The sequence below is a fragment of the Ursus maritimus genome, unplaced genomic scaffold, assembly GCF_017311325.1.
Source record: "Ursus maritimus isolate PB19 unplaced genomic scaffold, ASM1731132v1 scaffold_3, whole genome shotgun sequence".
NCBI classification, from domain to species: Eukaryota; Metazoa; Chordata; class Mammalia; order Carnivora; family Ursidae; genus Ursus; species Ursus maritimus.
This window is the reverse complement of record NW_024425563.1, coordinates 83,667,728-83,691,996: the sequence shown is the minus strand read 5'-3', so window position 1 is coordinate 83,691,996 and position 24,269 is coordinate 83,667,728. Positions and strand designations below refer to the sequence as shown.

The 24,269-nt window shown below is 42.2% G+C and overlaps 1 protein-coding gene across 7 annotated transcripts in view; it reads left to right on the top strand.

Moving 5' to 3' along the window:
• The window catches only part of SLC26A5 (solute carrier family 26 member 5), a 75,562-nt gene extending 51,345 nt beyond the window's left edge, over positions 1–24,217 (top strand). For 2 of the 7 annotated variants that reach the window (XM_040644348.1, XM_040644346.1), the window contains 13 exons: positions 2,159–2,311; positions 3,618–3,700; positions 8,104–8,251; positions 9,467–9,580; positions 10,375–10,452; positions 11,435–11,530; positions 11,667–11,773; positions 12,849–12,918; positions 13,940–14,032; positions 14,717–14,824; positions 15,685–15,885; positions 16,482–16,536; positions 18,100–18,616. In XM_040644348.1, coding sequence (XP_040500282.1) covers positions 2,159–2,311; positions 3,618–3,700; positions 8,104–8,251; positions 9,467–9,580; positions 10,375–10,452; positions 11,435–11,530; positions 11,667–11,773; positions 12,849–12,918; positions 13,940–14,032; positions 14,717–14,824; positions 15,685–15,885; positions 16,482–16,536; positions 18,100–18,293 — 1,500 coding nt within the window. In that variant the 3' untranslated portion in view covers positions 18,294–18,616. Of the gene's footprint in view, positions 1–2,158; positions 2,312–3,617; positions 3,701–8,103; positions 8,252–9,466; positions 9,581–10,374; positions 10,453–11,434; positions 11,531–11,666; positions 11,774–12,848; positions 12,919–13,484; positions 13,656–13,939; positions 14,033–14,716; positions 14,825–15,684; positions 15,886–16,481; positions 16,537–18,099; positions 18,617–22,724 lie in introns of those variants that run through there. The other 5 variants (XM_040644342.1, XM_040644345.1, XM_040644343.1 and 2 more) reach the window with 5 other exon arrangements.
• The last annotated feature ends 52 nt before the right edge of the window (positions 24,218–24,269 follow it).

The following is a 24,269-nucleotide window of genomic DNA, read 5'->3' as shown; positions in this document are numbered from 1 at the left end:
CCAACTTCCTGGTATTTGTTTTCCCTTCTTCTTCCCCCCTCTTCTCTTCTGTGTCCCTGTCACCTTCAATGCTCACTCTTCCAAGAATTACAGTAAAATGGATAAGATCTCATTATTCTAAGACGTTTCTGAGAACCCTACACGGGGAGTTAAACCTTAAAGTCCCATTTTATTAATAGGTGATGCCTCACAAGGAATTTTTTTATTAGGCCTTTATTTGGTGACCGCACCTTCACCCTAATTACGGGAAGAGACTGCTTTTTATTAAGACCAAATTGTGTTCTCTTTGGGAGCTAACATAATTTAAAGGCGTCATGGGAGAATGCATCTCTCTCTAAAACTGCTTACTCCAGCAGGCAAAAAAAAAAAAAAAAAGTCTGTAAAAGATTTAACTAACACGATTACCCATTGAATCGAATAAAATATATGTGGACGCTTGCACCCAGCTCAGAGAAAATATAAATTACTTGCAGGCACATAGGGAACAATGCTGAGAACTAATCATGTTGAAACTGATCACAAATTCTAAAAATTCAATGTTTTCTCACACAGTGCAGTGTAATTAGCAATTGATAACTAAATGTAGCTTTAAAACACCCATACATTTGGAAAACAAAAAGCCTGCTTCTTAATATCCCATGCATAAAGAGGAAATGATGAAATAACTAAAGTCAAATGACAGCTGAACACTTCCTACCAGAAGCTCTGCGATGCTGCTAAAGCTAGCCTTGGGCCGAAGGACCGATGGCCTTTGCCGGCGTTTGTGTGCCATGCACCGTGGTGGGCACAGCAGTGAGCGGGCAGATACGGCCCTTGCCCTCTTGGAGCCCACGTCCGTGGGAAGACAGATAGTAAACCATTAATTGCATAAATATGTAATTAATTACCAACTGTGTTCCGTGCTATGGAGGAAAGGTACAGGCAGCTGTGAAAGGTAAATAGGGAGATCTTTCGATTAGGGGTCTAAGAAAGTCACTATAAGGAAATGACATTTAAATTGAGTCCTCGATGGACTAGAATGGGATCAAACTGTAGGAACATGCCTTAAATAACTAAACTCTTCATTTCCCATAGTAGCCAGTGACATGCTTCCTACACTGAGATTTCTCTCAGTGCCTTGTCACAAAGGAAAAAGAAGAGATCAGCCCCTGAGTGTGCTGTAGGCATCAACAGGCAAGGTGTGTAGCCTGGGCTCAGTGTAGCCCACTCTCCCAGGGGCCAGATGAGTACTGACCATATTTGGGGTGCCGAGACTGCAACCCTAGGATAAAAGTAGGAGACTTTCTTTTCTTTTTATTTTTTTAAGATTTTATTTGTTTATTTTTGAGAGAGAGAGAAAACACCAGGGAGGGAGGGGCAAAGGGAGAAGCAGACTCCCCACTGAGCAGGGAGGGAGCCTGATTTGGGGCCTGATCCTAGGACCCCCAGCCTTGTGACCTGAGCTGAAGGCAGACACTTAACCAACTGAGCCACCCGGGCACCCCGGAGACTTTCTTTTCTAACTGTCCTGGGCTTCTTCCAAACTTTAGCACTCTCTTGCCTTTGAAGTGCACCTGCTCCCTCTTTCCTGTGCTGACCTGGACGACTTTCTCCCTCTTTTCCCTCCAAAAAACTTCTCTGTGTATTTACCTTTGCATTATTTTGCTGATATCAACCCCTAATCTTTCCTCATGCTCAGGACTCAGCTTAAGGGGTACCTCTCTGAGTATGATAATATTACATTGAGCCGTTACAGAATCAAAGAACACTGTAATATAAGATTGTTGGAAAACAATTACCACGACAGGGGTTCTGGATGGCTCAGTCAGTTAAGCATCTGACTCTTGATTTCAGATCAGGTCATGCTCTTGGGGTCGTGAGATGGAGCCCAGCGCGGACTCTGCCTGGGATTCTCTCTCTCCCTCTCCCCTGCTTGCTCATTCGTGCTCTCCCTCTCTCTCTAGAAAAAAAAAAAGAATGAAAACTGTAAAGTTGTATGACTGGGTAAACATGCCTCCTGATTGGTGGGAGAGAGAGATTTCAGTCTGAGAACTTTCAACTAGGAATGCGCGGTGGCGGGATGGCTAGTGTGAGTTAGCTCACCGGTGTCTCCACGAGCGTCTCTGTCTACCCAGGGGCTGCTGCTCGATGTAAACGTCCAGTGTTCACTGTGTTACAGAGTACGGTTGCTGTGTTGCAGAATGTTAAAAACCTCAACGTGTGTTCTCTAGGCGTCGGGCTGATGGTTTTTGGTTTGCTGTTGGGTGGCAAGGAGTTTAATGAGAGATTTAAAGAGAAACTACCGGCACCCATTCCTTTAGAGTTCTTTGCGGTAAGTCAACTTTGGCCACAGATGCCTCGCTGTTCTGGTGAGGGATTTGGACAGGGGAGGAACAGGGAGTCCCTCCCTTTTTTCTCCCAGTCCTGCCAAGAGAAGGGTAGAATGTGTCAAGGGAAACATTCACAAATATGCTAAAAGGAAAGGAAATCTAGGAGAGCGTAGACAGGGATGATTTTCAAAGTCTAGGTGAAGGCCATCCGTAAAAACTGCAATATGAATTATCTCTGAGTGATGAGATTATGGAATATTTTTCTTCCTCAAAATTTTTATTGGCTACTTGTTTTATAATGAACACCTGCAACTTCAATAACCTAAAGAAATTGAGCTGTTTCCATTTTGAAAAGAGACAAAGTTTCCTAGACTTTCTTGGTTCCTGGCATTCCTAAGCCAGAAGAAATACCTAACAGTATTAAGTAGTTAATACATATTTACAACTTAATACATATTTACATCTCACAACTTAGCAACTATTATAAAAATAATGCACGTGCAGTGAGCTACTATATATTCTATTATGTTCTTAAATGACCACAATGGTTTATTAATAACATTTGCCTTATTGGTTTCCTACGGCAGCCACTACAGTGAGGACTGGCTCCCTGCCCTGGCCAGCCCTCATTCTCCCCTGGACGACCCACTCAGAAAGTTCGATAGCAATAGTTCTTCAAGATGAATAAAATTGCTTCTCCTTCTGTTATGTTCCCGTTGCACTTCAGAAAGGGGTGTACTTTACACACCAACTCAGTCTGTGTCCTGACCGTCCAGGAACACTTACGCACAACAGCGTTCTGTGACCCCGAGTGTAGCTGAGCTGGGAGACCGCTGTGGGGCTGGTGGAGGCCTCTAGCCACAGTTGACGCTGCTGACGCGAACACAGCATCAGCAGGATTGTGGGTCCAAACATACCTTTTCTGATGACACGCTGTCAGGACACCCCCCCCTGACAATACACTCTCCAACATCCTTTGTTCACGCCATCTTAGTCAGAAGGGCAGAGGCAACTCCTAGAAGGTTTTAGGACTCTTCCTGTTTGTCGTCAGCAGGCCAAACACCTCAGCAGGGAACAGAACAAAATAAAGAGGAAAGAATGCCAGGCCACAGGCAACTGTAGAGTCCATTCTAATTTGGGGGGAGGGGAAGGGCCATCAGAAGTTAGAAATGCTAGAAGCTAACTATAATTCTGTTTTTTAAAACTGGAAGTTGAAAGTGAGAACAAGCCAAACATCGTTTGAAGCTCATGTTTGTGGCGATTGAATTACCATCGATGAAGGCACATTCGGATTTATGTCTGTTCTAGGTGGTGATGGGGACTGGCATTTCAGCTGGGTTTAACCTGAAAGAATCCTACGACATGGATGTCGTCGGGACACTTCCTCTGGGGTAGGAAAACCGTTTTAAGTAACAGTGTGACTTGAATAATCAATAGACCTATCGTTGTTTCTAACTCCTGCTTTAGCATTCTTACAATCAAAAATCTCTTTTATTTTTTCCTACGTATCAACTAGCTGAGGCTTTGGGTTTTTGGGGTTTTAGTGGTTTTTTTTTTTTATTGTAAAAAAAAACAACACATAATGGAAAATATACCATTTTCATCATTTGAAGTGTACAGTTCAGTATGTTAAGTATATTCACATTGTTGTGAAACGGATCCCCAGAATTTTCTCATCTTGCAAATCTGAAACTCTGTACCCATTAAACAAGAATTCTCTATTCTCCCTCCCCCCACCCCACCCAGCCCCTGGCAACCACCATTCTTTATCTCTGAATGTAACTACTCTTGGTACTTTACAGCAGTGGAATTCTGTTTGTCTTTTTGTGACTGGCTTATTTCATTCAGCATAATATCCTCAGAATTCATCTGTATTGTAGCAAGTGACAGAATGTCCTTCCTTTTTAAAGCTCAATGAAATTTCACTGGATGTATATATACCACGTTTCGTTTATCCACTCACCCAACAATGGACCTTTGGGGTACTTCCACCTCTTAGCTACTGTGAATATTACTGCTATGAACATGGGTGTGCAAATATGTCCTCAGGACCCTGTCAGCAGTTCTTTTGGATATATACCCAGAAGTGGGGTTGCTGGATCACAAGACAGTTCAATTTTTAACTTTCTGAGGCACTCCCATACTATGTCCCGTAGCGATTCCACCAACAGTGGTATGCAGTATTTTCTTTGTTTCCCATTGTTTAGCACTTGCTGGTGTTTCAAATCTCTCTTCGGGTGGCGTGGGAATTAAAAACCAAAATACCTAAATCTAGCCTGACACTAGCTGGGTGACCTCAGGCAAGTCACTTATCCTCTTAAAGCCCCAGTCTCCTCCCCTTTCAGGTTAGCACAGTTGTCGCCTCCGGTCTCAAGAGCAGCCGGGAAGCCACAGGATCTCATGCATCCGCCTGGAAGCATTTAAGACATGCTAATTGGAAGCTCTGTGGCTCATTATTTCAACAGATTTTCTAGTTTCAAATCATCTCTTCTTTGCTTGATTGGTATTCTTTCATCTAACTCTACATTAAAATTGTTTACTACTCTCTTTATATTTGAAGGAGCTGGAATAACTATGAGCCTCTCTTCTCATCTCAGTCTGCTCCTCTCCGAAGTGCTCAGGCTTCTCTGCATCTCTCTGTGTGTCTCTGTCTTCCTGTCTCTCGTACTGTCTCTTCCTCTTGCCATCCTCTTCTCTCTTTCCAGATGAGCAGAATCAGGTGTTCGCCCAGATGTTGGGCGTTGATGAACCTGGCATCGTGCATCAGGCCTTGCCTCTGGTGCCATCTAAGAATCTCCTGGGAAGCGCAGGGCCAGGAGTTGCTCGTGAAGCCAGAGTTCTCCCCCCACCCAGAACAGGTGTTGAAGGAGGAAGCATGCACTCTGCTTCAAAACAGTGGATTGCTGTCATGAACATGTTACTTGTGATTCCGTGTAGAGGTATAACCCAGTAGTGACACTTGCTTTTCTACTTGGACTTACAATTTATAAAATACTCTTCTACCCACCATCGCCATTGGTGCGCCCAGTCACACTATTGACATATATGCTATCCTCATTTTACAAGGTAAGGAAGTTCATTTATTTAGCATATGTTTAACATATAGCTATTATGTGCCAGGGCCACAGCAATTAAAAACAAAAGCAGCCATGCAAGCAGAAAACTGTCTGCCCTCACGAAGCTTATATTCTCCAGCGGCGGAGAGGAGGGAGAGGGGAGAATAAACAGTGAGAAGTGCTGTGAAGAAGAGGGAGGGCAGGTAAAGGTGGGAGGGACTGGGGTTGCTGTGTTAGGTAGGCTATCAGAGAAGGCGACATTTGAAAGACGTGGATGAGGTTTAGTGGCTCACTGGTGAGTCCCAGCCTGGACCCAGAATACAGTCGTCCAATGCTCCATGGTTTGCTGTTTCCATTACCTCACACCTGGGTCTCTAACATAATTAGTCATGTGTAAAGCATTAGTCTTTGGCTAGATCCAATAGACAATTCTATTCAATAACTAATTACAAATAATTTGATGAAATGTGAATTCTTAAACTTAGATTTCTCCTTTTAAAAATTCGCATACAGTTCACCAGTTTCTGCCCAGTACCTTCCTTTCCCTATTGCACTGTACCCAAATATGTTGCTTTTCCTCCATGTGTGAGAGCCATACTTCAACAAACAAAAAACAAACCAACAACAATAACAGTAACAAAACCACAAAAAACAAAGCAAAAAAAAATTTACCTTTCCATAACTTGGCTACCCTTTCTGGAACTTCGCCCAAAACCAAGCAGGAAACAAATCACGCTTACCTAACTACCTATATTTACATACAATCCTACCGTTTCAGTTATCTGTGAGTCTTACTGCTGAATCACAGCTCCAAAACAATGTCTTAAAACAACATCCATTTATTTGCTCACAATTCACCGTCTAGGTAAGGAACTTGGCAGTCTCCTGCTGTCACTTGGGGTCTCTCAGGCAGGTGCCAACGTCTGAAGGTGTGCCTGGTGGGCCCCAGTCCCACGTCTGATGTGTCAGGTGGAGGGCTGGAATGGCGGAGGGCTGGCCGGCATCTTCTCCCCACATGGTGACTCCAGCAGGATAACCAGACTCTTTTGTGGTGGCTCAGGGAAACAAGACAGAAAAGCAGAAGGTGCTAGGCTGCTAAAAGCACTCATACAGCATCACCCGCCCCACATTCGGTTGGCTAAAGCAAATCACAAGACCAGCCCAGATTCACCAGAGGAGACACAGATCCCCCCGCTACACGGGAGGAGAGCACATACAAGTATGGGAGGAACTGTTGGCAGCCATATTTGAAAGCAAACTACCACACTTACCTATACACACACACACACACACACACACACACACACAAATATGCACACAGGACAGTGTCCAGAAAGTGATAGTTGACTCTTAAAGATCCCAGTCACAGCAATATATCCTTTATCTTGGTCTACTTTCCTTAACTCATTCCAAAATACATTCTTTTCTCCTGTTCTTCTGCGGTCCCAAATCTGCTGCTCGGACTTCCCTTCTGGCTAGTGCTTCTGTAGCAACGTGCAAGGGAAAGACACTAAGTTTTGCAGGCAGACCTCCTAGGTTTGACTCCTTGCTCCATCTGGGGCCAATAACTTAACATCTGCAATTATCTGTTTTTTTACCTATTAATTACGATAATAATGGCAGCTAGCTAAGAGGATTGCTGTGAGGACAGATGAGATGACATATGGCAAGCATATAGCACAAAACGTAGGCTTAATATATGTTCAGATTGTTTTTTTCCTTCTCCCCCTCCCTTTCCCTTACCCCAGAACTTGAAACATCCCCTTTGTCACTGTGATATGACACAGTCAGAGAGATAGGCACAGAGAGGCAGGTTCTTCGTGGTTTTTGTTGTACTGGTGGCCATTTGTACATGAGCCATAGGACCCTGGACAAGTGGCTTAGTCTCCTATCCTTCATTTTCCTCATCTGTAAACTGGGCAATATAGTGGTGCCTAGCTCACAGGGCTGTCAGAGATAAATAAGCACAGAGGAAGCACTTAATAAATGGTTGTTATTGTAAAAAAGAATAATATGATATATGAGTTGATTGTTATTATTTAACCCAATGCCTTGAACTGAATCAGGTGTCTTTGAAACCCTCTGGTGCCCCTTACCCGATACCATTCTAGGGAATCCCTATTCTGTTCCGTTAGGACAAGGGTTCAAAACTATAAGAATGAACCACAAAAATTGGGCTCCCCATTGGTCTCTCCAGATTCCCAGGACTACCAGGTGAGACCTAAAGAGTATAATCTTCTCCTTTCCCGTGTTAGAAACTCACCTTGAGGGATCCTGGGAAGCAGAGCCCTTACTTGAAATAACAAATGGGAGCAGTCTGGACAGTAGTTCTCCTCTAAGACAGCCCTTGCTGAACACCCTCCCTGCCCTCAGACTTTGGTTCAAATGTCTTGTGCCATCTGAGCCCTTCGCTGACCCTCTCTTCTTCCTGTTCTGTGTCTTACTTACACCTACCACGAGGGTGTCATGAGGTATGAGGTTACTCCTTTCTAAATAAAATGGCATCTGATGTCTGCTGATAACCCATTCAAGTAGAAAGCCAGTGCTCTAGGGTTGGGCCCTAAAAAGAATCTATGTGTGTCAAAGAGGGTGTTCCTTTTTGCCAAACCAGAGCAAACAAATATCCAAGCATTGATCACCTTATCTGCAGGTGATGCTCTTCTGGAATGCTCCCCTCTAGTTGCATGTTTTTTTCCCAGTGGTCACACGCTTGGGTTAAAGTCAGCTTGACCTTTCAGGCTACTGCCTCCAGCCAACCCGGACACCAGCCTCTTCCACCTTGTATACGTGGATGCTATCGCCATAGCCATTGTTGGATTTTCAGTGACCATCTCAATGGCCAAGACCTTGGCAAATAAACATGGCTACCAGGTTGATGGCAATCAGGTAAAAAATCATTCATTTCCTGCAGATGTTTCATTATGGTATAATCATCCTGCTGCGCTACGGAAGGCAAATGACTTGGATTTCACTGTATTGTTAGAAAAACTTCTAGTTTGATGTTGGGGGTATTGGAAACATGTATTTATTCAACACTACAATTTTTTCATTTTATATGTGCATTAGGTCATCAGAGCACTGAGGTACAGTCCTACCTTATATCACGGGTAGGGGTCCTGCTAGGAAGAGGTAACCTTTGATGTGAGGCTTTCAGTTTGCCATACTCTGACAGATGTCATCCCTATTTTTAAAGCTCACAGCCTGAGAAGCTAATGTTTTTCTAGAACCATTTCTGGGAAGACTTTTCTTTGTTCATTAAACTTGGATATGCGATTCATCACCCAAACTCCACATTATAGTCTTTGCTACCTCTTTTTTAAGTTTTTTTTTTTAGAAGGATAGGGGGAGGGGCAAAGGGAGAGGGAGAGGGAGAGAGAGAATCTTAAGCAGGCTCCGCGCCCAGCACAGAGCCCAACACGGGGCTCGATCTCATGACCCTGAGATCAAGACGACCTGAGCCAAAATCAAGAGTCAGCCACACAACCGACGGAGCCCCCCAGGTGCCCTGCCACCTCCTTTTATAACCTATCTATAGATAAGGTATTTAATCTGAATACCGTGAGCCATAATTCTGGCATGACACTGTGTGCTTTAACACAGTGTGTGTTTCTAGGAGAAGATTAAATGCTCCACATTCCCGCAAGACACAGTGATCCAACTAGGAAGACCAGAAGTAGCCCCGAGAGCAGGACTCACTCACTGTCCCAGGAGGACACTGGCGTGCACTCACTGAGGAGCAACAGTCCAGGCATTTAGAAGATGCCAACAGTTCTATACACCAATAACTTACTCATAACAAAAATATGTTGTCCCTTTTTGCTACAGTTTTCTTTAAAAAAAATTGTATAAGAGTGTGTTTGGGAAAGAGGGGACAAGGTAGTGAGTGCAGCTTTTTACCTCTGACAGAACAAAAGCTCTAAGTGTTTTTCTCCCATCTTATTCAAGAATCCCTATTTTAAACTCATGCTAAACAAACTTGTATCTGGAAAGAGAATGAAGAGACAGTCTATCCAGCTGAAAATGTGTCTTAAATGGACCTTCATGCCTGTTTTTCCTGAAGAATGACTGACCTCTTGTGTGCTTTGTTTCCACATGGAAAAGGAGCTCATTGCCCTGGGACTGTGCAATTCCATTGGCTCACTCTTCCAGACTTTCTCCATTTCATGCTCCTTGTCTCGAAGCCTTGTTCAGGAGGGAACTGGAGGGAAGACGCAGGTGTGTATACAAGTGGCCTCTGAGGACCGGTGACTTGGGGTGGTTTACCTTAATCCCTTGATTCTATTCTGAACCCAAACAAAGCTCCTCTGACTGAAGACTGATGCTCCAGGGAGCTGTGTAGTGAATCAGAGAAGGGCATGAATGGTTGAAGCAAATCACAGGACCTGAATCTGTAGGAAAGAGGTATATTCTCCAGTTAAATCAAAAATTATTCAGCACTCCCTGCTGCCAGTAAACCTCACAGTTCAGACGTAGGATGTTGTCCTGAAAGCCTGAGACGGGGTGTGGATGGTCAGGATGCCAGCACCGTCCAGGAAATGTCACTGTTTTGCATCACCCAGTATGACAACCACTAGCCACACATGGCCCTTGAGACTTGAAATGTGGGAAATGTAACCAAGACCTGAATTTTTAGTTGTACTTAATTTTAATTTTAAGAATTTCATAGCTGCCCGTGGCTAGTGGCTGCCACATTGGACGGCAGAGTCTTATTGGACGCTTCTGGCCCTTGTGGGTCTTGGGTCATTAGCTCCTTTCCCTCACCCCTGGCAAGAGCATTTCTGTCAGGGTTTTTAATCATTTCAGCCTCTATTTAAAAGCTATAAGAGAACTCAAAACTTCAGAAAGGGAGTGGGAAGGAGTTACGGGTTTATGTAATGATTTTGATGACTTGTTTGAATCTGTATTTTCTAGATCTTCCCGCAGTAACTAACAAAAGACTAAGACCACCCTTTGCCCCGCCTCTTACTCGCGTCTCCTAAAAGCCCTTCCGTGTGTCTTCTCTCATTCAGCTTGCGGGTTGTTTGGCCTCACTAATGATTCTGCTGGTCATATTAGCCACTGGATTCCTCTTTGAATCATTACCCCAGGTGTGTAGTTTGGACTTGGTGTGAGCTGTTTCCATGTGTAGAGATTTTACTATTTTGTTTGTTTGTTTGTTTTTGTGGCCATCTCATGGGTTTTTACTGTAACCCTGTCAGGGTGATGTAAGAAAGGTCCAAGGCTGGGACCAAGATCCCGCTTCACAATCTACCATCCTGCCCCACAATCTGGACCTTGGGAAAGCCATCTCAACATCTCTGGGGCTCTGTTTCCTTATCTGCAAAGTGGGGGTTTGGACTGATTCATCTCCAAGGTCCCATCTCTCTTTGATCTTCTATGACCTTGTACTTCCATTAAAAATCTGAGATGGCAGGGCACCTGGGTCCTTGGTCAGTTAAGTGGCTGCCTTCAGCTCACGTCACGATCCCAGCGTCCTGGGATCAAGCCCCACATCGGGCTCCTTGCTCAGCAGGGAGACTGCTTCTCCCCTGCCTGCCGTTCCCCCTGCTTGTGCTTGCGTGCTGTCTTTCACTTGCTTGCTTGCTCACTCTGTGTCAAATAAGTAAAATCTTGAAAAAAAAATCTGAGATGGACTTCACTCCGAAGACATTTGTTCGCCGATCTATTTAATCTAGCAGAGATCAGGGACAATATAGAGTGGAGAAAATCATGGTATAGGAAGACCATGGGTGAAATGATTCCTCGGGTACCAAGTTTAATTCTGAACCTGTTGACCACCATGGAGGCTTGCTACTAGTATATAAGCCTGGTTTTCCAAGGCCCATTTTAGCTAACCAGGTAAATATACACTTTAATTCCAAGAATATCTATTTATTCCCATTAAAGAAAGGAAAAGTAAATATGAGGAAGTCCTGAAAACCAGGTCCTCATCGCTCAAAACGTACCATCACTGCCGTGTGGGAAGTGAGTGGGGAGAGGACATGGGGAGGGCCGCGTGGCAGTGAGGAGCCAGCAGAAGGGACTCTCTGGACACGAGAGGAGAGGCATGCGTGATGTGCTCTGTTTCAGGCTGTGCTGTCGGCCATTGTGATTGTCAACCTGAAAGGAATGTTTATGCAATTCTCAGATCTCCCCTTTTTCTGGAGAACGAGCAAAATAGAACTGGTAAGTAACAAAGGTGATTGTTAGGTTCATATGTCATTGCAACACATGGACGAGGGCTGGTAAAAATTTGAGAAAGCTAAGTTAGTGCCATCATTTTTAGCGTGATTCTACATAAAGCTTTCTGTCTTTCGTGTAGACCATCTGGCTCACCACTTTTGTTTCCTCCTTGTTCCTGGGATTGGACTATGGTTTGATTACAGCTGTGATCATTGCTCTGCTGACTGTGATTTACAGAACACAGAGGTGAGTGTACAAATTGGGATGGATGTGATTGTCCTGCCTGAAATTGCAGTGTTGACTTTAAATATATCGTATTTGTCAACAGAAGCACCTAGACTGTGAGCGTCTTGATTGTGAAGGCGGTGTTCCCAGAGTCCAGTACCGGGCACATACTGTGTGTTCTCTGGAAGCTTTTTGAGGGAATCCCCCCAGAATATAGCTAACATTCATATCATAGATTCTGATTCACAGAGCACGGGCGCATAGCTGCTACGAAGCACCAGGGCATTGCAGCAAGTCCACGGACTGTCAACTCAAAGACCTTGAGCCATATTCTGGCTTTGCCGATCCCTCTGACATTGAACAGCTCGCTCCACTAGGCCTCAATTTCTCATCCACACAACAGCAGAAATAAGCCTCGTGTGTAGGCTACAATAAGGTAATAGGAGATGCTCAGGCAGTAACATCTGTCAGCATTACAGTATCCAGTTTGAGCCAGATTATCCTATGCAAAGGGGAGGGCTCTCGAAAAATAATGTTTAAAATCTATTCAAACCAAACTGAAGAAAACTTCTTTCTATGCTAATGAGATTTTTTGTGTTCTTCCCACACCTTCAGTTGACTACCACCCCCATGAGTCAGAGCCTCTTATTAGAAACCAAAAGAAAATCTCCTCCCCTGATTTAGAATAAGAGTAGGAAGACAGTTCTATGGAGTGGATGAGAATTTGAGTTACACATTCCTTGGCATGGCTTGAACTCTGCACCGTTCACTTTTGCCCCCAGCTTTAAATGCCCGAGTCTTTTGTCCTGACCAGATTGTGCAGCGTGTATGTGTGTGTGAGGGGTGTGTGTGTGTGTGCGCGCGTGCATGCATGTGTATGAAGGGTGTGTGGATGTGGGCGTGTACGTGGGGCAGGGTGTGGGGGCGTGCCGGGAATGGCCCTGGGCATGTATCCATGTGAAGCCCTCTGCAAAGAGTATTCCTGAGTTCACTAGAAGGTCCATACATGACATGTAAACACGCAAAACCTCCTGTTTAAATCACATACTGGGCCTCAAAACAATGGTCTTTTAACACCCTGTCCCTCTGTCTTTAGTCCCAGCTACAAAGTCCTTGGACAGCTTCCCGACACGGATGTGTATATCGATATAGACGCATATGAAGAGGTAGGACTTTTTTCTCATTTTAAATGGATGTAAGCCAAATAAAGAAAATCTTTTAAAAATTTTTAAAAAATAGTAAATGGTTGTAAGCATATCATGGGATCAGCTGACTATTATTTTTACACAGGACAAAAAGTGGGGCTGAAAAGGAGGGAGGTGTCGCGGTCAGAATAAAAAGCTTGAACTGGAGTTTACTGTCTGGAGGCAGTTCTGGAGTTCATACTCTACGTTAATTACTCAACCTCCTCATATTTACTTTTCCTCTTTCTTTAATGGGAATAAATAGATATTCTTGGAATTAAAGTATATATTTACCAAATACTGAAACTGGGAGGGTAGTTTGTACGTGCACGACTTATGCCTTCAAATTCCCTTGATTTTGAATATCCTCAGGTGACACCTAGAAGACTTGTACAGAACCTTTTAAAATTAGTTTTGTCTCTTTGATTTGCTTTATGTTTGGGAAGAAATTCTCAGACTCCCTATAAGCTACTAGGAAATGAGACTGTTACTAGGATTGTTCATTTTTCCTCCTCCTAATGAATTATGTGCTGGATTTGTCATTCTAGAATTCTTTGAGGCTTCTGGCTAAAACATTCACTCTCTTGAACTTGGGTCTACTTCAGCTCCTGCCTGCATTCCAGGAACCAACCAACATCACCTCTCTTCACTCCACGTGGACCGCCTGTTCCTCACAGTCTGAGGGGCAGCCTCCCCTCCCTGTTTTCTTTTCTCTGTTTGTAATAGTTTTTGGTTCCTTCTTTGTGTTTTATAGTGAATAGGAAACAAAGACTTTTAAAAGAAATGTAGAGATATGCATATTAAAGGCTTTCTTCTCAGACCTCCTTCCTCCAGGACAGTAGGTAGGCTAGAGTGACAGAATTTTATCTAAACACGGTGAGAGGGCCTGCGAGAGGGCCGGTAGCAACTTCTGCGTTGATTTTCAGGCTGGAGGAGGGAGGCGGGTGCAGTTTTGACCCTGAAATATTTCCGTGTGTTAAATTCACAACATTTTATTTCTCAGGTGAAAGAAATTCCTGGAATAAAAATATTCCAAATAAATGCCCCAATTTATTATGCAAATAGCGACTTATATAGCAGTGCTTTGAAAAGAAAGGTGAGTCGCAAGAAATTGATTATTTTTGAGGGGACCTGTGGATTGAGAGGAATGTGAGGGACACTTAAATGTCTTGATATATCTTTTATACTCTCTCTCTGCGTTTTGGTAAAATATACATAAAATTTACCATTTTCAGTAAATTTACCATTCAGATGGAATTAAGTATATCCACATTGTTGTGCAAACAATACCACTAACACCACTAGTCATTCCCTTTTATCATGTGCACATATTACCTTTTCAAAAAATTTTTAAGAAAAAGAGTGAAAAAGTAATTTTAGTTATCTCACTCTTCGGATCATGTGGGTTCCTTTGGTCGTGATTAAACCTGGACCCCACACTGCCCAGTGTATGAGAAAACCTCCCAGTCAACCCACAGAATCTCTTAAATATAAGAATCGGAGAGTATGTTTGAAAAATACTCCTTTAAAAATTGTCTTTGACCCTTTAGTGTATTCACTGCTGCATCCTGCTAAATGCACATAAGAATAAGGAGAGTTACTCATGTTCCTTTAGTGCGGGAGTAACTCAGCTCAGGGTGTCCTAGGGAAAGGTGGAGCAAGAGGTGGGTGATAACTTGGCATCATAAACAGTCCAATGGGGAGATTTGAAGATTTATCGCATTTGGGTGGGTTCCTGGGCGCCAAGAAGTGATTATGCATGTATTCCTCTTCTGTAAAGACTGGAGTGAACCCAGCAGTCATAATGGGAGCGAGAAGAAAGGCCATGAAGAAGTATGCTAAGGAAGTTGGAAATGCAAACGTGGCCAATGCAAACGTTGTCAAAGTGGTAGGTGGTCTCTTCACGTTGTTTTCCCTTCTCTCTCGATCTGCACCGACCCCCACCTTCATTCTTGATTGAAGTCTTTTTTTTTTTTTAAGATTTTATTTATTTGACAGAGAGAGAGAGACAGAGAGAGACAGTACACAAGCATGGGGAGTGGGAGAAGCAGACTCCCCGCTGAGCAGGGAGCCCAACGATGCCAGGCTCAATCCCAGGACCCTGAGATCATGACCCAAGCCGAAGGCAGACACTTAACGACTGAGCCACCCAGGCGCCCCTCATGATTGAAGTCTTAGCAGGGAGCCCCTAAAATAGGAAAGCTCAGAGACAATTGAAGTATCCTTTATATATTAAAGATACATGATGAGGTCAGTTATGAGAATGCTTCTGAAAAGAGTAGGGCTATGAGCCCCGGAAAACACTGTTTAAAAAAAATGAAGATCATCCAGTAGTACCTTAATAAATTGTACCGTGGGTACTTTGTCATAGATTCACTCAGCTGACAATAAAAAAAATAACCCTCAAAGGCTGGATTTTGCTGTTCAAGCTAATGGTAACTTGTGGCTGTGCTGAAGTTAACAGAACTGTTTTAGAAATGAGGAGAAATTGGATATGATGACTAAAGAGAGTGAGTTTTAATGGACAAAAACAAGAGGAAGAAGAGGAGAAAAGAAACCGAGCTAAAACTGAATATTATGTACACATCGTTTCTGTCACGTTAAAGGCAGGGATATGGCAAATGCTTTAGAAGACGTCGGGCGGAGTCAGCAGCTTGAGAGGAGGGGGACTAATTTCCCTCGTAAATCTCTTTCAGAACCAGCCCATGAGCCGTTCATAGACTTTTGGTTTGGTTTACCCGTTGACAGGATGCAGAAGTCGATGGAGAAGATGCCACGAAGCCTGAAGAAGAGGATGATGAAGTAAAATATCCCCCAATAGTCATCAAGAGCACACTCCCTGAGGAACTGCAAAGATTCATGCCCCCAGGGGATAACGTCCACACCATCATTCTGGATTTTACACAGGTCAACTTCATTGACTCTGTTGGCGTGAAAACCCTGGCTGGGGTAAGCATCATCTTAAATGAGTCGTTTCGTAGCTCTGTGCCATCAGTCAAATTAGAGAGTTGGACTAGGGTCCCCTTTTCAACTCTTAAAGTTCTTTGTTGTGTTTTTTTTTTCTTCAACTTTTCATTGTGGAAAATTTCAAAACCATACCAGAGTAAAGAGCACAGTATGGTGCAGCCCAATGTAAGCACGGCTCGGCTGCAACAGCCCATCAGCTTGAGGGCAGGCCCGTGGCATCCACCCCACCCGCTGCCCCCTTCCCGACCCTGACGCGCCTCCCAGCTGTCGCCTCTTTGTATTTCAGGGCATGGCTCTACAAGAAGATTCTTTACCAGTCAGTACCATAATCCGTTTATTACACCTCCGTAAAATTCAACAAGAATTCTTTGATAGCCCTCATTGTCACTGTCCATATAAAAATTAAGAGAAATACAAAATTAGCTTTAAACGAGGAGCTCAAAGATGTGTAATTATTGAAGTGAAGCAGCTCAGGTGAATGAACTCGCGTCTTGTGTCACTAAACACATACTGTAGAAAGAGACTTGCCTCGGGCCCAGAGTCGAGAGAAACTAAACTTTATTTCAACATTATTACAGATTGTAAAAGAATATGGAGATGTCGGTATTTATGTGTATTTAGCAGGATGCAGCGGTGAGTATGCTTCTAGAATGGGGAGAAGTTTTGACATTTTAGTTTTATTTCTCTTTTTCTTATTAACTTTTAAAAAGTTTAGAAATATTTTCCCTTAATTTTAGTTCCTGGCAGAAATGAAAATTATTCAGGGGAGGGAAGGGAAAAAAATGAAAATTATTTTTGTGAAAGATGACTCTGAAGCTAGCTTTGCAATTAGTCACTCACGGGCACCCCTATCCTGGGCTGTTGTGGCAGGCCTCCTGACCTGGCCTTGGAGGGAAGGAGCTGGTATGTTTTTTAGTAATTATTAACAGCAGCTGTAAACATAGTTCTATAAAATCATTTAGGTCTTTCCATGACAACCCCTGCTATTTTTGCTTTATAATGAATTTTGGTTGAAACAGTGCCTGAAAATGAAATCTACATAGAGGTATCACTTTGCACCTGCCAGGATGGCAAAAAGGAGAACTGATAGCACGCTCTGTGGGCACACGAGGGAGAGCAGGGTCTCTCGGACATTGCTGGCGGGAGCGCAAAATGGAACAGCCTCAGTGGAGGGCAGAGCGGCATTATCGTGCCCGATCACCAATGCACTTTACCCTCGACCCCAGCAAATCCAGCAATGTGCTGCACATACTCAAAATGACACGTGTACGTGGTTAACCATCTATAAGCAGTTCTAGAAACTGGTTACTGTCTATAAAACAAAAGACTGGGAAGAATGTCAAAGAAAAGGGACCACTTAAATAAACTAGGGTACATCCACACAATAGAATATCATGTAGTGGTTAAAAAAAAAAAAAAAAAGTAAAAAAAAAATCCAGGATAATACATATTTAATGCTAAAGAGATACTTTTGGGCAAGAAAAAAGGGAAAAATAAGAATATATATTTGTATTTCCATAAAGAAATACTGGAAGAATATCCAAGAAAATAGTTTCCTGGATAAAGAAGATGTGATGTGTGTGAGTATGTGCATGTGTGAAATATATACTGATACACACACACACACACACACACACACAGGGGTATTAGCCATCAAAAAGAATGAAATCTTGCAATCTGCAGCGACATGGATGAAACTAGAGGGTGTTATGCTAAGCGAAATAAGTCAGAGAAAGACAAATACCATATGATTTCACTCATGTGAAATTTAAGAAATGAAACATAGGGGAAGGGAAGGAAAAATAAGATAAAACAGAAAGGAAGGCAAACCATCAGAGACTCTTCATGAGGGGGATGGGGTAACTGGGAGATGAGCATTAAGGAGGGCGCTTGTTGGGATGAGCACTGGGTGTTCTATGTAAGTGAGGAATCACTACATTCTGCTCCTGAAGTCAATGTTACCATATATGTTACCTACCTAGAATTTCAACAAAAACTTGAATTAAAAAATTGAAATTAAAAAAAATAAAAAAATAGTTTCCTGCTACTACTGGGGGGTGATATCATGGGGACAGGATTGGAGGGACACTTTTTACAATACCATTGTAATATTTAAACTATATAAGAGTGCTAATTTGTATAATGTTCAAGACTGATACCCAGAGTGGGGACTGATTTTCCTTTCTTCTTTCATAGCACAAGTTGTAAACGACCTCACTCAGAATCGATTTTTTGAAAATCCTGCCTTAAAGGAGCTGCTGTTTCACAGCATCCACGATGCAGTTCTAGGCAGCCGGCTTCGGGAAGCGCTTGCTGAGCAAGAAGCCTCGGCTCCCGCTCCGCAGGAGGACTCGGAGCCCAACGCCACTCCCGCCACTCCGGAAGCATAGATGAGCAACTCAGCTGGGATGGGGTATGAGCCTCTCATGACATTACTCATTGTTACACAGCTTAAGTACTAGACACTAGATTTTTTTTCCTAAGGGTAAACACTAGTAGTCAAAGCTTGATTTGGAGGGTGAATGAAGCATAGCAAGATGTATCTTACTTGTGGGGGCTTTTTAATTGAATATTTCAAAGATAAACTGTCCTCTAGCCTGCATTTCTTATGTGGTGACATTTTTTTTTAATTTAAATTCAATTAGCCAACATATAGTACATCATTAGTTTTTGATGTAGTGTTCAGTGATCCATTAGTTGTGTATAACACCCAGTGCTCATCACATCACGTGCCGTCCCTAATGTCCATCACCCAGTTACCCCATCCCCCCACCCACCTCACCTTCCACAACCCTCAGCTTGTTTCCAAGAGTCAAGGGTCTGTCATGGTTTGTCTCCCTCTCTGATTTCTTCCCAGTTTTCCCTCCCTTCCCTTCTGTGCTATTTATGTTCCACATATGGTTAAAACCATATGATAATTGTCTTCCTCTGACTGACTTACTTCACTTAGCATAATCCCCTCCAGTTCCATCCATGTCCACATAAATGGTAGATATTCATCCTTTCTGATGGCTGAATAATATTTTATTGTATATGATGACCACATCTTCTTTATCCATTCATCTGTTGAAGGGCATCTCGGCTCTTTCCACAGTTTGGCTATTGTGGACATTGCTACTATGAACATTGGGGTGCATGTGCCCTTTCTTTCACTGCATCTGTATCTTTGGGGTAAATACACAGTAGTGCAATTGCTGGGTCGTAGGGTAGCTCTATTTTTAACGCCTTGAGGAACCTCCATACTGTTTTCCAGAGTGGCTGTAGCAGCTTGCATTCCCACCAACAGTGTAAGAAGGTTCCCCTTTTTCTACATCCTCTCCAACATTTGTTGTTTCCTGTGTTGTTAATCTTAGCCATTCTGACGGGTATGAGGTGGTATCTCATTGTGGTTTTGATTTGTATTTCCCTCATGACAAGTGATGTGAAGCACTTTTTCATGTGTCTGTTGGCCATTTGGATGTCTTCTTTGGAGACGTGTCTGTTCGTGTCTTTTGTCCATTTCTTGACTAGATTATTTGGTTTTGGGGTGTTGAGTTTGATAAGTTCTTTATAGATCTTGGATGCTCGCCCTTTATCTGATATGTCATTTGCAAATATCTTCTCCCATTCTGTAGGTTGCCTTTTAGTTTTGTTGACTGTTTCCTTTGCTGTGCAGAAGCCCTATCTTGATGAAGTCCCAATAGTTCGTTTTTTGTGCAGTGACATTTCTATTACTCTTTAGTATTACCTTTATAAGCCAAGCACTTGAGAAGTTATTCCCTTTAAGTACTTTACCTACAAATCAGATATGCTGTCCCCAGGAGATTAGTGGCTCCTTGCTCTTGCACTTGTTGATTTACAGGATTTTTGTAATCAGAGTTATCTAACAGAAGGAGCAAACCCACAATTTTCTAGAAGTTCTTTTAAAATAATCTGTTATTATTAAAGAACAATAAAAAAAAAGAAAAAAACAGAAGAAAAGAAACACATGATATTGCTACCACTCAAAGATTATCACTAACACTTTATTTAATGCATTTCCTTCCACATCTTTTTCTGTGCCTATGTATTTTCATCTTTTAACCAAAGGAAGATCATATTCAACATAGTGTTCTGTAACCCACTGTTTTCAGTCAGTAATCCTTGCTTTCTCATTCCAGAATACTTTCACCTCAGACCATCTTCAAATTTCCCTTTGTTCTCAAATTTGTAGTTAGTCTGTCCAAACTATTATCCATTCTGTGACCTAACACTACAACTGGTCATGTCTCTTCAAGTCCATCTTAATCCAGCACAGTCCCTTTTATGACATTAGGTTATTTAAAGAGACTGGGGCAGTTGTCCTGTAGAATCCCATCTTGTTTTTTCAAGGTGTTATTTCTCTCGTCCCTTTATTTCCTGAACTGCCTGTAATCTAAAAGTCATAACTAAAAGTTTCATGGATTGAAAGAAAACATTTTTCTGCTAGAATATATCATAGATGAGACACGTGCTTCAAATCTCATCACATCAGAAAACACATGACATCTAGTTGACCTGCCATTAACGAACGATGCTAAAGTGGGTCACTGGATTAACAAGACAGCCTAATCCCCCACTTACGTCGTCTCCTCTGTGACGAGTGTGTTACCTGCATGGTATTCCTTTGGCATTGAATGAATGCCCAGTTTCCCGTTAACCATTCACCCAGGGGTTTTAACATCTAGTGATAATCCTTGCCTAAGTCAATAATTTTATTAAGGTTTGTGGGGGGGGTCCATTTCTCTCATTTCTTCAGCATTTATTAGTTGATGTTTCTTTGTAAACTACAACTGTCCCTCCTCCACTTGAGCTATTTGGTCATCCTTAAATACATCTCTTACTGGAAAGGCAGGTTAAATATTTCATTTTTTGCCACTTAATTATCAGCTTCAAAGTAAGGAGTTGGCTTAACAGATGATGATAAATTAGGTTCTTCTATATCTTCTTTCAGATAATTATAGGCTCATGAATCTTTATAGTTTTAGTGTTCTTCAGTTCATTACAATTATTCTTTTTGGTGTTCAAATTGTCACAGCTGTGACCAGAAGTTTTGTTGTTGCTAAGACTAAAGTAACCTTAAAGGCCATGTATTTATAAAGGTAACTCCTAGGTATAATTTAATATCTTCCTTGGATGTCTGTGAGAGTTGTCAGTTAATTCTTCATCAAACCCAGAGTTAAGCCTGTGAGTGAGTAAAATGCCTATTTCAAGCACTCTTTATAGTTGGTCAGGAGTGGGGGAGAACTTTAAGCCAATTTGTCATCAAAAGGTCTTACTCTTATAGTTCCAACTACCACTTTATTCCAAATCAAAGCACAAGTATGCCTAAAACCTCCTCTGCTGAGATTTCCTGCTAATAATCAGGTTTTTTTAAAAAAGGTTTTATTTATTTGAGAGCACGAGCCGGGGGCAGGGGGAGCAAGGGAGAGAAGCAGGCTTCTGCCTTCAGCAGGGAGCCCCATGCGGGGCTCAGTCCCAGGACTCCGGGATCGTGACCTGAGCCGAAGCAGACAGATGCTTAACCAACTGAGCCACCCAGGTGCCCCTAATAGTCAGTTTTTAAAGTAGATTCTCTTATTGACTTCTTGTTTTCATTTTCACAAAGAAAACACCAGGGAAGAACTACGTTAGCATGAGTCTACTCCAGCCAAACCCTATGGTTTGTTTGCTTTAACTGCTGGGTTCCTCAAAGACTTTACTAATTTAATTCAAAGTAGACCCCTGCGTTCTAATCAGTACTTAATGTAGAACTAGAGGGACATTAGGTTCACATCCAGTTACTTCGTTTGCAGCCACCACACGCAAGATCAGCTGCATCCACGTTGTGATGCAGACCGCCTTCTAAAGGAGCACGTAGCTGTAGACCTCAGCTTTAGTGGAAGCTTTTGTCAGAGGGCCTGCACCATTTCAGCCACTAAAGCAGAATTTGAGGATTGTAAACAATGTTATAAATACTTCATTGCATATTCTTTAGCACCCATCTTCCACAAATGCTTTACACACAGTCGATAATCACGTCCTAGTTGTTGGCGGATTGAAAGCGCACAAAAATAGCATTTACCTGTGTCTAACGGATTTGTATTTAACTTTTCTGTTCTTTAATTTTCAACCTATTTTGAGTAGAATTTTACCATGTACATAAAAAGCACTTAAGTCTTACTGAAGGGAAATCTGTTTTTGTTTTAGCATGCCTCTGAGAATGTAAGAGTGCATTTCAAAATGTTTTATCTCTATGTAAATATGTTGGAATGTTTTACTTAAAATTTAGTATAGTGGAAAATTTCCTGACCTTTTTTACTTTAAGTATGCCTCTATGTTCTTCTTTCTGGACCTTAATAGCTGCCAGTGTATGCTTCCTATGTTTCTCAGCCCTGGTTCAAATTCAGCCTTAATGCCCTGTCAAAATGGGTGTAATCCACAATGACAGATACCGGGGCTTAGCTAGTCTTATTTTATGGCAAGATGCGAAAGCCCTGTCTTCAGGAAGGGTCCCACATAGAAAAGTCTTTTGTCTTTCTCAGATCTTACACAGTATAACAGTGGTTGATTTCTGCCTCGTGGGTAGATGGAATAGGTTTGAAAATAATTGTGAACCAGGGCCCGGGAAACTAATTCATGTCGCACACATTGATTCTGTGTAATTATATGGCAGCATATAGTGGAATTCCAATTGCCAGTCTCATCTGCAGTGGGACTCAGAGAAACAAGAAAGGATAGGAATCCTCTGCAAGCCCTGGGAGTAACTCATGTTATAGTTTTCAGGTAACACCTAAAATATCCATTCCATGTGGTTTGATCTTGTACTCTTAACTGTTCAACAGAGAAAGGAGGTGCCTGCCTCCAAAGATACATTTTGAGAAAATGAGTCTGCCCTCACTTGTGCACGAAGGAGAGGGTAACAAATACAAGGAAACTGCCCTGGAGAGGGTAGGTGTGCTTTTCCTGTTTTGAGGGGTGTGGGGTGGGTGGCGTACGCCCTTGTGAGAGGCTAAGGGAGAGGGAAGATAGGGTATATGGTAGGGATGTCTGCTCCTTTAAAAACAGTAAATTAAGTTTTAAAATCAAATAAAATGTCCTTGGTGTGAGCCTGTTTGCTTTTGAGTGCAAAAATGCTGTTGGTCTGTTTTAGTGTATCTTTCAGGAATGCTTTTAGGAGTCACTATTTTTAGACTGATAATATGGTTTGAGTGTTGGTAAGACTTGGTTTGAGAACTGGTAAGAAGTACTGCCTGCATTCTCCATATAGCCAACTGAAATGCACGTGACCACTCTGAAATCCCTCACATCCCAACAACAGAATGTTCAAAAGTTTAGCATTGTAACAGGTAACCTGCTGGCGTACTGACCTGGATTTAATCAAGTTTGAGCATCTCAAAAATCTATCTTGCCTTTGAGAAAAAGGCATACCAGGCTTTTCATTTCACTTTATGTAACGGATAAACCTGAGCTTTGTGGAAATTAAGTTTTTATAAATCCAATCACATTTTTAAAATGTTTATAGAAAGTATTTTTTAAAGATCACAACAGTATTTTTCTAAAGTCGTCAACTCTGTATTCCGATTTATCAGCATCCTGATGTGTAGAACATACATGTGTCCATAGGCATGTATATATGCATGTCTGTGGACACACGTGTACATGTATTGGGTGGGGGGGTTACCGGTGAACATGTGTTTTCTCTTTTAAAATAGGGTACGAGGATGCTAATCTAGATAGGGTTAATGCTGTTGGCCAGAAACACCCACATTTTTCAGATAATTGTCAGTTTGATGTGTGGCATTAGATTTTTATCATGTAACTGAGATGTTAAGATTCTCCAGAGCTGTACCATGTTAGGCCTGAGTGAGCTCAACATAGCCAGTTTGAGTAATCCCACACTGGTGCATAGGATACAAGTATGTGGCTCCCTGAAAAATTGGTAAGATTTCAAAAAGTGTGACATAAATGCTTATGTTTATCAAAGCATTACAAAAACACACATCTCCAGTCACTGACTTGAATATATCATAAGCCTAACACCTAGAAAGGGCTCGCTGTTTCATACCTTGTGGAAGACCAGGGCAAGCTCAGAAAAACTGTTCTGATCCATTTCACAAAAAAGAAAAATGAAGAAAGAAAAGAATGCTGGCTGGATTTTATGAATGAAGGGCTTTCACTTTTCTCTTTGAAAACTTTCATATTTTAAATATTTCAATACAACATTTAAAGCATTTTCTATGTTAACTTTTTCGTCTGTGAATTAAAATGTATCCAGCTCTTGCTGTTTTGCATTACTTACGAAGACTGAACTGCAATAAAAACATTCTCTATTGTGCCTGGGTCTCAGTATTTGGACGTGGAGGCTAATGGTGGTGTAAGATGGGAGG